The sequence below is a fragment of the Macrotis lagotis genome, chromosome 8 (genome assembly GCF_037893015.1).
Source record: "Macrotis lagotis isolate mMagLag1 chromosome 8, bilby.v1.9.chrom.fasta, whole genome shotgun sequence".
Classification (NCBI taxonomy): Eukaryota; Metazoa; Chordata; class Mammalia; order Peramelemorphia; family Peramelidae; genus Macrotis; species Macrotis lagotis.
Window position 1 is genome coordinate 104,942,620 of NC_133665.1, and position 17,538 is coordinate 104,960,157.

The 17,538-nt window shown below is 44.4% G+C and overlaps 1 protein-coding gene across 5 annotated transcripts in view; it reads right to left on the minus strand.

Moving 5' to 3' along the window:
• Positions 1-251: 251 nt before the first annotated feature.
• USP19 (ubiquitin specific peptidase 19) overlaps positions 252-17,538 on the minus strand; it is a 29,659-nt gene continuing 12,372 nt past the window's right edge. For 4 of the 5 annotated variants that reach the window (XM_074197918.1, XM_074197917.1, XM_074197915.1 and 1 more), the window contains 10 exons: positions 12,029-12,169; positions 11,761-11,879; positions 11,423-11,560; positions 11,002-11,330; positions 10,061-10,171; positions 9,702-9,918; positions 5,797-5,949; positions 5,284-5,447; positions 4,392-4,570; positions 2,169-2,791 (listed from right to left, as the gene is read on the minus strand). In XM_074197918.1, coding sequence (XP_074054019.1) covers positions 2,564-2,791; positions 4,392-4,570; positions 5,284-5,447; positions 5,797-5,949; positions 9,702-9,918; positions 10,061-10,171; positions 11,002-11,330; positions 11,423-11,560; positions 11,761-11,879; positions 12,029-12,169 — 1,779 coding nt within the window. In that variant the 3' untranslated portion in view covers positions 2,169-2,563. Of the gene's footprint in view, positions 1,963-2,168; positions 2,792-4,391; positions 4,571-5,283; positions 5,448-5,796; positions 5,950-9,701; positions 9,919-10,060; positions 10,172-11,001; positions 11,331-11,422; positions 11,561-11,760; positions 11,880-12,028; positions 12,170-17,538 lie in introns of those variants that run through there. The other variant, XM_074197919.1, reaches the window with a different exon arrangement.

Genomic DNA, 17,538 nt, shown 5'->3' on the forward strand with positions numbered 1-17,538 from the left:
GATGATCTACCCAATGCCTAGTTTCACAAATTAGAAAACAGTCCAGAAAGATGAGGGGATTTGTTGTTGCACAGAGAAGGGAGCAATAGAGCTGGAATTTGACCCTAGGTCTTCTGAGTAAATCTCTTACTCATTCCGCTATGTCCTGAAAGGGAAGATGTACATAGAATCTCTTTATATTATGTGTGTATTATACATACATACATATATCTATATCTATCTAGATATATATTCTATAGAATATTCCTTCAGAGGCTGGAAGGTGGTGGTGGTGGTGTTCAGTCATGTCTGCCTTTTTTGTCCCCTTTTGAGGTTTTCCTGGCAACAATATTGCAGTGATTTGCCATTTCCTTTTCCAACTCCTTTTCACAGATGAGAACCAGTAGAGCCAAGCGACTTGCCTATCATTACAAAGGTACCAAGTGTCTAAGGCCAGATTCAGTCTCAGGAAGATGATTCTTTTTGTCTCCAGGTCCAGGGTCTTTGCCACTGTGCCATCTAGCTGCCAGTGTGGAAGGATAAATGGTAAAAAGTCCTACCAGATTTGGAGTTAAGAAATGTGGGTCTCAGTTCTGCATTTTCATCACCTGTGTGATCATGGGTAAATTCTTTTCTTTGTCTGGAACTGTATTTCCCTATGAGGGAAAACAGACTAGTAGATCCAAAAAGTCCTTCACAAATCTAAATCTGGTGAGTCTAAGTTTCTAGAATGCAGACTCCCCGGATTCTTCCCCAGTCTAAGCTCTGATTTTGGGATGAATCCTGAGCTTATTAGGCCAGAGCCTGGCACCAGCCAATGCCTAAGAAATGCTTTTTCCCTTCCTTTCTCCTATTGGTAGGACTTTGAACAAGTGGCTTGATCTCCCTGTGTCCATTCTTCATCCACAAAGTTAGGAGTAAAATGCGAGCCATAGTTCTCAATCTTTTTGAGGACGCTGATCTTTATCAAACCAAAGAACAATTCAGATGTCATCTGCCATAGCTTGTATGTTCATTGCCTAACCTCTATGAACCTCTCTTCTCATTTGCACAATGGGGCTCAAATGAGATCACATACATGAGCACTGTACAAATCGTTACAGGAATATCAGCACAAATATGCAGCCACGGTTTTCTCCTCATCTCTCTGGCTGTACCCTCATCCCCAAAGGATGAGTTCATCCACGTCTTCACTTCTATCCTGGCCCCAAGATGTTGGAGAGGTGGGGGTAAAGGACAAAGCAATGGAGAAACTCAGAAGGTGGGAGGACCAGAGGGTCCTGGGATGGGTGGAACCAAATGCAGCCTCCACAGAGGTTACAATAATTGAGGTTTACTTATTTATTGTTTAAAATATATTTAAACAGCAGCAATCACTTCCCAAATGCAAAAAAATTACAATATTTCAAATAAAATTAAAATGCAAATCGGAAAGAACTGAAAGTACAACTGAGAGAAATTAAACACAGAGGGCACCAGGGGCTGGGCTCAGAGCCAGGGAAGAATCCAGGGTCTTATTCAGGGGAACTGGTGCATGTGCGTGTGCATGTGTGTGTGCGTGCATGTGAGTGTGTGTATGTGTATGTGTGTGGGTGTGTGGACATTCGAGAGGTGCAGGCTGACTGCAGACAGCTGAGGCACTACCTCAGAAGCCCCCTCCCACCTCCACCCCCCCCCCAAATGGAGCCTGGGTCCCGGTTAGAGGAGGGAAAGGCTGAGGGAAGCTGTTAGGAGCTAGGGAGGAGGAAAGCTGAGGGTGAACGAAGTGCTTGGCGTAGGAGAAGGCCAAAGCCAGAAAGCCCTGCTAGATAAACCCTCCCCCCACCCAGGGCCCCCCCACCCAGGGACCTGCTAGTCGACTTCCTCCATGTTGCTGTAGGTAGGGGTGGGGCGCTCCGTGGGGCGGGGGAACAGCTCTGCGGGCGTCATCGGGGGGCCCCCCTCAGGGTCCAGACCAGGCGTGAAGGGCGCAGGGCCCATTCCCTGTAAATGGAACATAATGCTGGGAGGGGCAGTATGGAGGGGGCAACCCTTCCCCCTCCAACAGCACCCAGGATCCTCTTCCTTCCCTAAAGTGTGTCTCCCCATTCCCACCAATGAGCAACCAGGGTACATGAATTTGTTGGGGCACTCTAGCATATTTTGGGGATATTAGGCGCACATGGGAAAAAGACGCAATAAGAGGCACCAGAGGGAGGAGATAAGACACTGAGCCTGGGAACAATTTCACTTTATTAATACATTAAATACAGGAAAGTAGCTTGGGAATTGGGGTGTGAAAGGGAAAGAAGGACCTGGGGTTGGGCCTCATAGATGGAAGGCAAGAAGGGAGAACAGGATCCCTGTAGTCTCAGGTTTATGCTTATGGCCTGGGGCTAAAGGTGGGGCCCAGCAGGCAGGTGGCCCAGGGACATAGCTTAGGGTCTGAGGCATGAGGACTGGCTGGGCAGAAGCCTATTCTCTCCTAAGGGGAGGCTGGCAGACAGCCCTGAGATGTAAGTGTACAGAACATGGCCCAGGGCCCTGAGTCCACATTGGGGTCCAAAATCTACTCCCCAGAAGGGCCGGCCTACAGACAGGCAACTCATCTCCATCGGCTCTGGGACACCAGTGGATAGAACACATTGAGGACGAGTGCCACCAGGGCAGCCATGGTGCCCAGGACGAAGTAGCGGAGGCAGCCCTCATCTGGTGCGTCAGGGGCCCGCCTCGGTGGGGCTGCCCAGCCTCGGGGCCCCCAGTGGCCCAGGCGTCCTGAGGCCTCTGGCCCCAGCTCTTCCTCTGCTTCCAACTCCTGCCAGATCCGGGAAGCCTGCGGTGTGCGGAAACTTGAGTCAGCACCAGGGAGCGGGAAGACAGGACAGGATGGGATGTGGCCCCTGGTGCCCCCACCCCCCCAAAGCCCTGAGCCCCACCCTGGCCACCCCAGGAATGGGTGCTGGGGCTGTCCACCTGCAGTCCCAGGGTCAAGCAGTCAGAAGGTGGGTGATAGCCAACGGTAGTGATCATCTGAGGTGAGTTTCAAGGGGGGCACAGGGCAATCCTGGCATGACTTTCTCCAGTATAATGTCTCACTCAGACAGTCAATCAGAGTTCAGCTTTCCAGCCCCCTGGATCAAAAAGGATCCTGCAATTCACTGCCCACTTCTCCTCTGGATGAAAAGAGTCTTGCTCACAGAAGATATCCCAACATAGCACATTCTTCTCTGATCCAGATAACTCGGCCAGCCAATCACGGTGCAGCTTGGCCCCATACACTTGCAGAGCTTGATCAATCACAGGGTGGTTTTCTTTTCCCCATAAACCAGAGCTCCAGTGGCATTGGCCTATTGCTCTCTCTCTTCAGGTAGAGTTCTTGTTCTGCCCACATCGGGAGTTTCTCCAATGTGCCAGACTTGCTTAGCAGGGATGGTCCCCGGCTTCCCATGGAGCCCAGCCCAGTGAGGGAGGAGGTGCAGAGCAGAGCTGACGGATCAGGTTGAAGGATGGATTATGCCCACCATGCCCGCATGCTGTCAGTGCAATGTGTTGATGGCAGAGGTGGCGGGTGCCTCCCACTCCAGAGAGCTCCACTAGATCCCCTCACTGGGAGGGAGAGGGAGAAAGCCCGAGGCCTCCCATGATCACAGCATCCCTCCTCCTCAGAGCTCTGACTTCAGTTTCTCCTGGAGACTGAGCTCCATGAGGCCGAAGGCTGTCAACCCCAGAAGGCTCAGCCTTGAGGAGCGATAGTCAGGGTCAGGAAAGCAGGTACTCACCTCGGAGCAGGGCAATCAGTGTGAGCGGCGTGGGTGTGAACAGTGTATGTGTGTGTGGGAGTTGGCGGGAGAACATATGACAAACATATCTGGGACAGGTGCTCCAGCAGAGCATCTAGATGGAGACTTGAAAGGGCCGGGACTGATTTCATCCTAGCAGCCCATCCTCTAGCCGGGAGTAGTCTCCCTGGTCAGTCTGGGCAGGGAGTGCGTGTGCGTTTGCAAGTCTGGCGTGTAAGCGTGGGCGCATGAGTGGACTGGCTACCCTACTGGTGCTGGGGCAACTGGGTGCCTATGTCCCTCAGAAGTCCTGCTTTCCTCTATGGTCAAATCCCCACGTTTGCAGCATGGTCAGGGTTCAGTATACAATGGACACAGAACCTAGGTCCCTCAGCCTCATGGGGGATGCAAAGAAGCCTCTGAGGAGGGCACTGACGGCACTGGGAGGACAGGTCAGGGAAAGATGAAATGAGAAGTGCTCTGCCCTAGAGTCAGGTAGCAAAGCTCAGCAGAGATCTCCAGGGCAAAAGTCACATCAGATCCCAAGACAAAGAATGAGGCGGTCCTCATATCCCCTCCCATCTCCTCCTACTGACCTCAAGTATTTAAATATCGCCCATACAACCCTCTCATCATGCAAAGTTCCCCTCTCACCTGACTGGTGGCCGCCTCAGTAGCTGGGCCCAGATCAGGGTGGTGGTCAGCGGAAGGGGCCCTTGGGGGCCTCTCCACAGGAGAGTTTCGCCGTCGATAGAAGAGGACATAGGCATAGCGGGTCACCACCTGGCTTTCATCTACTGTGGTCACTGTGCTGTCGTCAAATAGTCTCCAGCCTTTGGGAATGGGGAAGAACAAGGAGGAATGACTAGGAGTAGTCAAGTTCCAGAATCAAGAAACCAAACATACCTCCAACCCCTTCCCCAATCCTCATATCTCCAAGATATGAGAAAAGGAGCTTCTTATTCCTGCTCCAATTTATTTTTTCCTTCTAAAAAAGGGGGCATATGTCAGAATTCTGGGAAATACCCTTCTTTATGCAGCATAGACAAGAAAAGGATGTAAGAGGGTCTGACTATGCCCAAGTGGTACACCATGGAATCTAGTTCACTCATGAGGGGCAGGAGAGCTGTAAAAAGGGTCATATAATGGACATGAGGGTTTGCTAAAAACCGAAAGAGTTAGGTGGCACAGTGAATAAAGTGTTGGGTCTGGAATCCTGAGTTCAATCCAGGCTCTGACACTTACTGAATGACCTTGGGCAAGTCACGTCACCCTGTTTGCCTTAGTTCTCAATTGTAAAGTGAACTAGAGAAAGAAATAGCAAAACCACTCAAGTAACTGTGCCAAGAAAATCCTAAATGGAGTTAGGAAGAGTTGGAAAAAACTGAAGAACAACAAAAAAAACTGAAATTGTCCCAAAATATCAAGACTTGGAGGAAAATGGAAGACAACAGAAATTATAAAGTATAACAGGGGACCTGTCTTAAACCCTCGCTTAGGCCACTTTTGGAGGGCCTCCTCCTTAGGGAACAGGATACTCCCTCACCCACATCACTCCGCTGGCTGTTCTTGTCACTAGGCAGGCGGGCATAAGCGGTATAGTGGCCCCCAATCATGCCCCCATAGTGGTTGATGACTGCGTATAGGTCATAGGTTGGAAGTTGCCGGTCATCCTTCTGGCCTATGCAAAACTTGCTTAAATCCAGGTTCCTAGGTTGGTGGAAAAGAATGATATGATCATGATCCCATGAAATGACAAAAATCTAGATGGAAGATTCCACCGCAGCAGAGCTGCCAAATCCCACCTTTTCCTTTACTTGCTCATGACCCAGAGCTGGCAGAGGATCTTTGGTCAGGACAAGTATGTAACATTTTGCTATTTTTATCCATGCACCATTCATTTAAACCCCTAGTAAATGGCTACAAAGCACAATTTCTCCCTGTGCTGTCTGTTCCTTCAACAAGCGACTTTCCCATCCTGAGAGAGCAAGGACTCAGATCCTGAGGATCCCTGAAGGGAGGTTTCTGTCTCCCCCAATTATGCCCCAAGTCTCCTTACCTGAGAGGGAATTCCACCATGTCATTGATTTTATCCCTCCAGATGAAGCTGCGAAAGGAGAAGCGCTTCAGCTGGATAATGAGCACATTTGGGAGGCGCCACAACATCAGCTGCTTGGAGGCCTCTCTGTGCTGCTTGCACTTGGGACAATACCTGCAAACAGGCAAGTAGAAACAAGTTATTCAACGAGATGGAGACATTGATCATATGGGATGGGGAGGAGGATTTCTTGCCCTAGAATCACAGGATCATAGCATGTTAGAGATCATTGAGAGTTCAACTCCCTTACTTTATAACAGAAGAAACCCGCAGAGAGGAAAGGGTTTGCCCAAGTCATGGAAGCAAGATTCAACCAGTCCAATGTTCTTTTCCACAAGACTATGCTGCCCCCCCAACACCTTATTCAAGTGAGTTTTCCTCCTGACTAAACAAATAAAAACCCAGGAAAGAAATCCAAGGGATAATATCTTCCTTCCACAACTTAGAATTTTCCCTAATTTTTCTCTGGACTGACTGATACTGCAGACATAATAGAAGCTACCAATACCAATACAATTTGAGGTAGGCAAAACACGTAGCTCCAACTCTATTATTAACAGTCTCCTTCACTTCTAGTCTCATGTTCCTAAAATGGAGAAAAGGGCAACCCCAGGTTCTCTGGATTCACTACAAATTTAGGTGACCTAATATCAAACTGGTCCTTCACTGAAGCAAAGCAATCCTTTTTCCTTCTCCTTAATTTTTCTGCTATCCTACTCTGCAAACTGGCTATTTCAAATCTCATCTCCTCCAGCCTCTAAACTTTCTTCTCACTTTCTCAGCCAAGGATCTTACCTCATACTTTATCATTCCCCAACCAAAAAATAAAACAAATCAAAATTGTAGCTATTGGCTTCAAGCTCCTTCTTCCTTTCTCATCTCATATTCTCGACATCATCTTCCACCATCTCTTCCTTTACTCCAGTCATGGAAGAAACAGTACCCGGTGCATAAAAATTGCCAAGTCTCTGCTATCCTTAAATTGCTCTCTCCAAAGCTACCATGTTTTCTTAACTGACAAACCTACTTACTAGCCTTTGCTCAGTCCTCAACCTTGACTTCTCGATACAGCATCTGGCTGTATTGACCAATTCTTCCTAAACTCTGGGCTTTTGCGTTGCTTCTCCATCCCTCTTCAATGTGCCAGATTACTCTTTTTTTGTCACATTAACTGGAGCTCTCCTCTAAGCTCCCAACCTAGCTCATGAATTGTCTCCTGGATATTCCACAACATTTTCAAACTCATTTGAGACAGAATTTGTCTTTACTACCAAACTCACCACTCTTCAGAACTTTCCTAACTGTCAAGAAGGCTCGAGGAAGCTTCTGGTTACCCAAGTTTGAAACTTTCACATCACCTCTGACTCCTCTTCCCTTCACTCAGTATATGCAATTGCAAACACAGGACAACACCATTCACATTCAGAGAGAAAAATAACAAAAGACCCACAGAATCTGAAAAGATACTATGTTCACTTTTTAAAAAACTTTTCTTATGTTTTTCCTTCCTATCCCATGGTTTTCTTTCTTTTCCCTTGGTCCTAATTCCTCATACACAAAATGCCTACCACATGGGCATGTTGAACATGGATGTACATATACAACTTTTACCACACAGTTTGTCACTGGGGGAGGAGGGGATGTAGAAAGGGAAGGTGGTAGAAAAATGTATTAAGTTATGAATATTCAGGTGGATGAATGTTGAAAAGCTTTCATGACATGTAGTTGGAAAAATAAAATCTCAAAAAAATTAAAAAAATGTATATTGTGAAATCCTGTCAATGTCATCTTCCCTTTTCTCTCATAATTTTCTGTTCATTTTATTTGTATTTTAGAAGGAAATCAGGGGTTAAGTGACTTGCCCAGGGTCACACTTCTAGTGTGAAGGGTCTTAGTTCAGATTTGACCTTCTGACTTTGGGCTGTTGCTCTATTCACTGAGTCACCTAGTTGGCCCCCCAAATAATTTTCTTTAAATATAAGCCTGCCCAAACCATCTTTCCAGTCAAATTCCAGTGGCTTCTTATTCCCAATCCTTTCTTTGATTTGTAAGCCCATTCTTAAAGTTCCAGTTTTCTTACAACTCATTCTTCCTCCACACATTCAGCAATCTAGCATTTGTGACCTAGGTACTGCTCCTCCTGCATGAAAGACCCACCTTTCAACTCCATATCTTTTCAATGGCTATCATTTTTATCTTAGAATCCTTGTCTTTCTTTAGGACAGAGGTCAGATGATACCTTCCTAAGGAGGTTACCATGTGTCCACTTTGTACCCATCTTATATATCCTTTCATGTGAAGCCAATAAGAATAGGGTCCTCTAAGGGCAGTTTGGTCAATTGTATTTCTGGAAGTCCCAAGCTTAGACTGGTGTCTGGCACAGACTAAGTAGGCACTAGATAGATGTGGCCTGCTGCAAACCAGTCATCTCATCCAATTCTCCCAGCAGCTGGGAGAGGTGAGTATTACAGGTCTTCTCATCATGTCTCACTTAAGAGATCCTGGTGACCACATAGACAGGAACTCCAGGCCGATGCCCTTTTCTACCCTACACTGCCTCTCTCTATTTTCTAGTCACATCATATACATGATAGGGCTTGGGTTTCCAAACTTAAAATGACTTCAGTTCAGCTGAGTCAGGAGATGTTGACTCAAATCCCAGTTCCAGAGTACCCAAGCTTTTCAGCTACAACTAAGTAGAAACAACTCTCTGGGCCTCTTTCCTCATTTAAAATGGAGAAGTCAAACTCTGAACTCTCACCCTCTTCAGGAAATTTTTGAAGGAAATGCTTTTGTCTCTTAAGCACTAGGATAATGCCAGCTAGGAGTATTGTATGGACACTAGATGAACTCAAAATGAAGGATTGCCTAGGCTTGCTGGAGCCATCCCTCAAATAAGGTGGTAGAAGGGGAAAGCATTAATTGGGAAGTCAGAAGAAGCTCCCACTTCTGCTACTCCCTTTTGATTTTTTCCTTCTCTAGGCCAATATTTTCTCATCTGTACAAGAAGATTCTATGGTCTCTTCTAGTTTTAAATGTCATGATCTACTTTTTAAATCACAGTTTGCAAACCCCTTGCTAATTTTCTCAATTATCTCCCCTGAAAAAGCTATTTTTGCTATGGCTTCAATGATCAGAAACTTCTCATTTTTCTTCTGACTAGGTTGTCTGCAGAAGGTCAGGTGTCCCTCATCATCCTGGGTCAACCTGTTATAACCCATACAATTCTGGTCCTGGTTCAGCTACCCACTAGCTGTATAAGCCTAGGCAAGTACTTTTCTCCTTGAAAGACCTTCCCCATCCCCATCAAGAAGTTAGTAAAGATGCTGTCTAAGTTTCTTTCCATATCATGACAGTTCTAAGGTCCCATTCAATACAAATGTCTCCAGTGGTTTTCTGTTTCCTCTCAGTTCATATTTTAGTATACTTTCCTTTTTTTTTTTTGGCAAGGCAAATGGGGTTAAGTGGCTTGCCCAAGGCCACCCAACTAGGTAATTATTAAGTGTCTGTGACCGGATTTGAACCCAAGTACTCCTGACTCCAGGGCTGGTGCTTTATCCACTATGCCACCTAGCCGCCCCTTTTAGTATACTTTTCTAAGAAACTTTCTATTTCTGCCATTTATGTTCTGTGGATTTTTTCAGCTGTCACAGTCTGTCTTCCATTTACATGTGTTCTATAATCTATGTGATGTGGAAGGAAACTTAGACATCAACTACCCCAATCTCCTGACTTTATAGATGGGAAAACGATGGTCTTTCGAGGAAATATGATTTGCCCTGGCTTACCCTGTTAACTGGTAGCTGAGTTAGTTCAGATCCTCTGGGCTTGGAGTTTCTAAACCATCAATACTGTCCCACCCTTACCAGGCTTCTTCTGGGGCAAGCACCTCAGGCTTGGTGAAGAGATTGAGACACTGCTCCAGAGTAAAGTGGCCAGCCCTGGCTGCCTCACTGGCCGAGCTGGGGTCCTCCACACACTCGAGCTCTTTGGAGCCAACTAGTACAAACTCCTTTAGCCGTTCATTGTTCTTCCACACCAAGGCTAGGCTGCAATCATCACCCAGTTCCAGGGGGGCTTCACCTGTAGAGGGAGGGGTTTTGCATATTCCTTCTTAGTTTCCCTATCTTCACCAGGACCCACAGTCTCTGCCCCAGGGATCCAGGCCTTGTTTGCTCCCCATCTTCTTCCCAACCCCCAGGACTATTTTTGAAGTCTTAGGCACCTTTGTCTTCCAGCTTTTGCTCCTTATTGGTGGCATCAATTTTGTTGATAAAAAATGGAGGTGGATGGGCGCTTAGGACCTCAGCTGGGTGTTGGTAGCCTGGGACAGCAGCTGTCAAGAAATAACACATATCAGAAGCTAGAATCCCTAACCCAATGCTTCACCTCTGGGACCCCAGGATTCATTAGGGCTCAGAGTTACTTCTTTCAGCTTTCACCACAAATGAGTTCTAGTTACTACCATTTTCTCTTAGCTAATTTTCTTAGCTCTACCTTTTTCTTTTTTAGGTTTTTGCAAAGCAAATGGGGTTAAGTGACTTGCCCAAGGCAAGGTTACACAGCTAGGTCATTATTGTCTGAGGCTAGATTTGAACTCTGGTACTCCTGACTCCAGGGCCGGTGCTCTATCCACTGTGCCACCTAGCCACCCCCCTTATCTCTACCTTTCAATTCACCTGAGAGCTATCCAAATTACCTTTCTCATGCATTATTAGCATCATGCCACCTATTCATTCAAAAACCTTAAATGTCTCCCCATTGCTTCCTCAAGTATAAACTAATGATCTTGGTATTGAAATCCTTCCAGAATTTAATTCTAACCTATTTATTCAAACACACACCATTCTTTCTTATTCTATATTCCATCCAACCAAGACAGTATCTCTACCCTCATCCTACCCTTTCCCCTCTCAGGGCATTTTTTTTTTAATCATCCCCAAGTCTAAAAACAGATCCCCATCTCTTCCTACCTCCTGAAATTCATCTACTAATTTCCTGAAACACAATCCAAGTGCTACTTCTTTCCATTAAGCTCTCCTTGAGCTTACCCTAAGATAATATTTATTTATCTCGAGTTATCAAGATGATCTTTCTCTCAACTGAGGAAATAATATCTCTTCTCCTATGATCACAGAATTCAGTCCTTACTGAGGAGTCTCTTACCTTCAGGCCTGAGCAACCTCTCCCCAGCAGACTCCTTAGAAAATCCCCCCTCGCTGGACATGCTGATTGTTGACTCTGAAAGGCCTGTGTCAAGACTGGGCACAGAACCCCGATCAAGGGGTGCCCGGCTCCTTGAGGCACCGGTGTCACCAAGCTCAGCCACTGTAGGGGACACTTGGGATTCTGGTGAGGGTCTTAAGTCCCGGTCCCCACCTCCTGCCTCCAAAGTGCTTGGCAGAGGAGGGGTAGAGCTGCTTAGCACCTGGGGGCTCTGTTCTGGGGATACACGGCCTAATTGGAAAGGCGGCTGGAACACGCTCACTGAGTACCTGAACAGTGGGAATGAAAAGAGAATTCATCAGTTTAAAAGGCCTTGCTTCATCTCCCCCAACCCAATTCCTGCAGGAAGAGATGTACTCACCGAGCATAGCCCTCCAAAAGCTGGGCAAGGCGAGCATAGGTGAGGCGAGACTCAGGAACACTGATAAAGAAGGGGAAGCCAATATTCTCTGGACGGCACAGACCTTTGTGATCTGGCCAATGAGTCTTTTGACAAACCCTGTGAAAAGAAAAGGACATTAGCCTCATTTCCTCAGGGAAAGAAAAGAGCATACCACCTATTCCACCAGGGGGAATGAACATGACTAATCCAAGACACTTCTTGGAAGGTCCAGGGGGCAAATGGGTTCAGATAACCAAGGACAGTAGTGGATGGAAGGGGACAGGTGAGGGCCAGGTTGGGGTAAAGGGCTGCCTCACTGGTTGCAGTAGCCAACACGGTAACAACGGGTACAACGCTTCAATTTCTCATCCTCAGACTGTTGCTTCTTCTGGCAGGCAGCACACTTGGCAATGGGGACACTGGGCACCTGAGGGCGCTGGAGAAGGATACACAAGACCCTGTCCTCAGCCAGGCCAACTTGTAGATGCAAAGTCCCAATCTATCCTCCTTTTTTTTTTCCAATCAAATTTTTAATGCCCTCCCTTTTCCTTTTTTCCCTTCTAATTGGGTGGTGGGACAACCAACCTGCTGCACCTGAAGGACTACCACCCGCTCCTTTGCCAGCTCTGGGGACAGCACTTCAAAGCAAAGGAGCAGATCAGCTGGAGAGACAGTGTCCAGTGATTGTGATGGCAGGAATACACGGTGAAATCGGTTCTTAATCACCTGGTTCAGAGAAAGGGCAAGAGCACAGACATTTCATTCAGCAACCCTACATCCTTTTCCCCAAAAATTATCAGTGTGGGGCAAGGCAAGGCAAATTTCTGATTGCTCCTAGGAATATGGACAGGATGGAGCTCAGACTTAGGGATTTCAGGAGCTTAAGGGCAAGGAAGGAGAGGAATGAGAGGGGAGAGAGGAAAAGGAAGAGAGGGATGGAACACAGAGAAAGGGGGAAGAAGAGAAGGAAAGAGAGGGATAGAGAAAAGATGGAGGGGGGAGAGGAAGGGGAAAAAGGGAATGGGAATATCTCAAAGAGGAGCAAGCATCTGTTAGAAAGTTGGATGGTAATTTCTCATTTAGTTTGGAGTTGAGAGCTGGGATTCTTTTTGTAGCCCAAACATTATAAAAATAGATCATATTTCTACAATGCTTTTACAAAAGTTTATCAAACATGTTCCTCTCACAACCATTCTCTGAGGTTGGTAGTACAAAGGTTATCTCCATTTTATAGATGAAACTGAAGTTCAAGAAAACAAAACGATTTGGCTCATGATACACAGCTAGTAGGGCCTCCAGTAAACTCTTCATGATACACTACTGCTTCCTGTCTGGCACTGCTCTGAATACATCCAAACAATCAGGGGGCTTAGGTAAGCTCCACAGTCTTATGGCTGGCTAATTCTTACACCAGGGTGGAGTGGGAAGGCAGCAGAGGAGAGGGCATGATTCTTGAATGTAGTTACAGAATCTGGCTTTGAATCTAGGCTCTTCTATCTACAACCTGCATAACTTGGACAAATCCCTTCTCCTCTCTGGGTCACAATTTCTTCATAAAGAAATGAAGAAACTGGATTAAAAGATCAAATTCAGTTCTAAATCTTACAAACTCAATTGGGAAATGGAGGGTACTTCATGGTGAGAGAGTCAGTCAACATAGTATATGTCACTGGAATCCCCAGATTCCAACATAGGCTTTAAAGACCACTTCAGATCAACCTCCAAGAAGCTATTACCTAATCCTTGGGGGGGAGGGAGGGGAGGAAAAGAAGGAAGGCAGAGAAGAATCACCAAAGAAAGATACAAAGAAAGATCTTTGTCTTCAAAATACAGCATTTTGTTCTGCATCTCTATAATACTCTTGCGTCATGCTTCCATTAGCTTTTCCTTGAGGCTCTTTTCTCTAGGTTTTTGTGGCTGTCTGCCCCTTTTATTTCCTTTGATGGCCAGACCTCAATTTAGATTATACCCAATAACTGTAGGGGTCCCCTATGGTTCTGGCCTATATCTATTTCTCTTCCCTTTCTATACTATTTCATTGATCTCATCAACTTCCATGGATTCAATTATCATCTCTATGCAGATAATTCTCAGATCCATGTAAGGGTCCATCCTTAACCTCTTTGGCCTCCAGTCTCACAAATGCCTATCAGATATCTCAAACCAGATGTCCTAAAGACATCTTAAACTCGACATATCCAAAACTAAACTATTTTGTCCCTTCAAAGCCACCCCTCATCTTAACTTCCCTATTACTGTCAAGGGCACCATCATCATCCCAGTCATTCAGGGTCAAGATTCCTTACTTTCTCTCATCTCTTCGAAACTATCAGCTGTCAAAGTCCTGTCATTTTTTACCTTCCTAACTTCTCTTGTATCTGTTCCCTCCTCTTCTCTCTGACACTGCCACCACCCTGGAGTTCAGTCCTCATCATTTCACACCTGTATAATAACAATAGTATGCTGGTGGGTCTCCCTTTCTCTAAATCTATCCTTAATCCACTAGAGAGTTGAGTAAAACAGCAGAATCAATTCTTTGTGTTCATATTAACTTATACCCATGATATTTCTATTTAACAACCTTCCCTTAACCTTGGTGAAATGACATCATGGAGGACATATTGCTTAGGCAGTGAGGGTGTACTGACATGTATCAGCTTCCTAAGTGGAACCAGTCCAAGGTACTTTTGTCCTCGGCTGTCAGACCCTTACCTATCAGAAACTGCTAATCCTTCATTATCTCTAACCTCCAACCTCAGGTTTTGGCCTTTGGGACAGATTTTTAATCCCTAAATACTTTTTTTTTTTAGGTTTTTGCAAGGCAATGGGGTTAAGTGGCTTGCCCAAGGCTACATAGCTAGGTAATTATTAAGTATCTGATGCCAGATTTGAACTCAGGTACTCCTGACTCCAGGGCTGGTGCTCTATCCACTGCTCCACCTAGCTGCCCCCCCTCCCCCAAATACTTTTCTACCTTATTTTGCCATTGTCTCTCTAATTGGAAATCACTATCTGGTATCCACTCCCTCTTTCCTTTCTACCCCATCACATTATACAGGTAACAATAGTGTGTCTTCCCTGGTTTATTTACAAAGGAAAAGAACAGAATACACTAGAGAAGAATTCATAGGAATGTAAATGAAAGAAAGCTATCCAGTTCCAAATTTAAAGGTATAACCACACAATCTCAGGGTTATAGGACTTTAGTCAAAACTATACCTGAAGATGAACTGCTTCTACAATATTCCTAACAAATGAATATCCAGCCTCTAATTGAAGACATCCAGTGACAGGAAACTGCCCACTACTTCCAGCAGCAATTCATTCTCTGAAAAAATTCTAGCAAGTTTTTCTTCTATGGAGTCAAAATTTACTTCCCTGAAATTCCCACCCATTGCTCTGATTCTTATTTTCTGGACCTGAGATTAAGTCTTATCTGTTGTCTACATAGTAGCCTTACAAAAAATTTGAAAATGATGATATATAGCCCAAATCTTCTCTTCTCCAAATTAAGCATTATCAGTCATAAGTCATATGGTCTCTGATTCCTTGGATGCTCTCTAGATATCAAAGTCGTTCCTGCTCAAAAGATCAAGTTAGGAAACTTAATTCCTGAATTCCTACCACGATCCATGGGAGCAGAACAGAAGATTGTGTGATTAATGCCTTAAATACTGAATGAATAACCAAAAAAAAAGGATAATTCTTTTCTTTTGAATCATTTCACAAAATATAGTCAACAGCAGCCATAATTAATAATTACCTAGCTGTGTGGCCTTGGGCAAGCAACTTAACCCCATTTGCCTTGCAAAAACCTAAAAAAATAAAAATAAAAAAAAATAAAATAGGTCCCTTTGACTCCAAATTCAGAGTTTTTTCTCCTATGTGGTTAGGGAATTATCCTGATACTAGACCTGGTAGCATAGATGGATGGCACTGAGGGGGATCCAAGTGTAAAACAGTCAAGAAGAGTCTCATTAGGCACTACAAATAGTAACAGAAGTGTCTCTATTCTATGTCAAAGGACACAAAGCATGGAGAAACTGAAATACAGTATCACAAGGACATGGAAATTCTGAAACCAAATCCAGAAAAACAAAGGACCCCAAGACAATATATGACTTGAGAAGAAGAAACCAGTCAAAGGCAAACCTTTCATGAGACAAACTAGTTAATCTTTATTAAAAAAAAATTCAGCAAAGAGGAGGCAGTGGACAGAGCACCAGCCCTGGAATCAGAAGGACCTGAGTTCAAATCTGTCCTAAGACTATAAATAATTACCTAGCTATGTGATCTTTGGCAAGTCACTTAACCCCACTGCCTTGCAAAAACTTAAAAAAAAAGTCAGCAAAGATCCCAAAGGCTGCCATAGATTAAGACCCTTCCTCGAAGTTTACAGAGGGGTGTGGGGAGTTGGCTGTCTTGAGTTGCTGTCTTTAAATAATGGTATCCTCAAGTCTTTCTCTGCTCCTGCATTTTTTTCTGGATGCTTAAGCATTTTAAAAGCAGCAACCACTACGCTGTATCTGAAGTATTGTGTCATTGTAGTAAGGAATTTTGAGATTTGTAGTCCAAAGAATTCAGCTTTGAATCCTAGTTCAGAAATCACCTCTATGGCCCCGGAGTTAGATAAGTCAGCAAAAGGATGTCTCTTCTCTCTGCATTTCAATTCAATCTATAATAAAATAGGGGAGAGGGACTGAATAATCTCTAGATTTCTCTTACAGCTCAAAATCCTTGCAGTGTCAAGGGACTTATATGATCTAGATATCTCCTGAAGCTCTCTGACAAAAAAAGAGAAATGATACACTGTGAATTTGTTTTCTTTGCAAAAGAAAACCACCTTTCTAGGTGAGATGAGAAAAAAAGAGATGAGCAGTGGAGAGCTAATAGCCAAGACTGGCAATGTGTAAGATAATAAGAGGGCACTGAGCTGCCCCTGAATAATCCCACCTCCTGGTCCAGGAGGACTACATTCCCAGGTCCTAAGAGCGAAGGCAGATGTAACTACTGGGCCTCTCACATATCTCTAAGAGATCATGGGAAATAACCAAGGTATCACAAGACTGAATAAAACAGGCAAATTTTCTAATTTTGGGGGAAAAAAAAGCGAACTGTAGACCAAGAAGCTTATCTGCTATTCCTGGAAAAAATTCTAAAATGGATAATTAAAAAAATATATCTAAAGAGAGAGAGAAGAAAGCAGTGATTAAAGCAAGCCTGGCTTCATCAAAGACAGGTCAATGCCAGACTAACCTCAGGTCCCTGTTAAACAAGAATACTGAGAGTTAGTAAAGTAGGGGAATGCTGTGAATAATTTACTTAGATTTTAGTAAAGTTTCAATGAAATATTTCCTAATATTCCTGTGGAGAAGAATGAGATGTATTAGATGGCTTCAAAACTGTTCAGATGGTCAAACTCAAAGGAGTAGTTGGAAGAGTTCAGTATCAAAGTGGCAGGGGGTCTTCTTACACAACTTAAGGATCAGGGTTTAACCCTGTGCTAGTTAGTTAACATTTTATTAGTAGCCTGAATAAAGGCACGGATATTATGCTCGCCAAATCTGCAGTTGGCACAAAATTTGTAGCATACCAATTATACAAATACATAATAACAGCATCAGGATCCAAAAGGCCCTGGACTAGAATTATTAACTTTAAGTCATATCAACAAATTACTTGGGGCTAGATTTTTAGGAGGGGGTCTGTGAACTTACATAAGGAAAAAAAAAATTGCATCTTTGTCTCCATTAACCTCTGACTGAATTTTAATAATGAATGTATGCAATAAAATAGTTTTTTGAAAAGGGGTCCCATAGGCTCCACCAAACTGTCAAGAGGTACATGCCACAAAAAAAGTTAAGAACCCCTAGAGCACTGAGATGAATTTAATAAGATGAAATTCAATAAGGTTAAATTAAATATAAAGTTTTTTTTTAGATCTTGACAAGGCAAATGGGGTTAAGTGAAATGTAAAGATTTATATCCAAATATTAAAAAAAAAAATCAACCTCAAAGGGGTGAGATGCAGCAAGAGATAAACATGGTTCAAAAAAGATCTGAGGTGCCAAGGAGACTGCAAGCTCAATGGGACA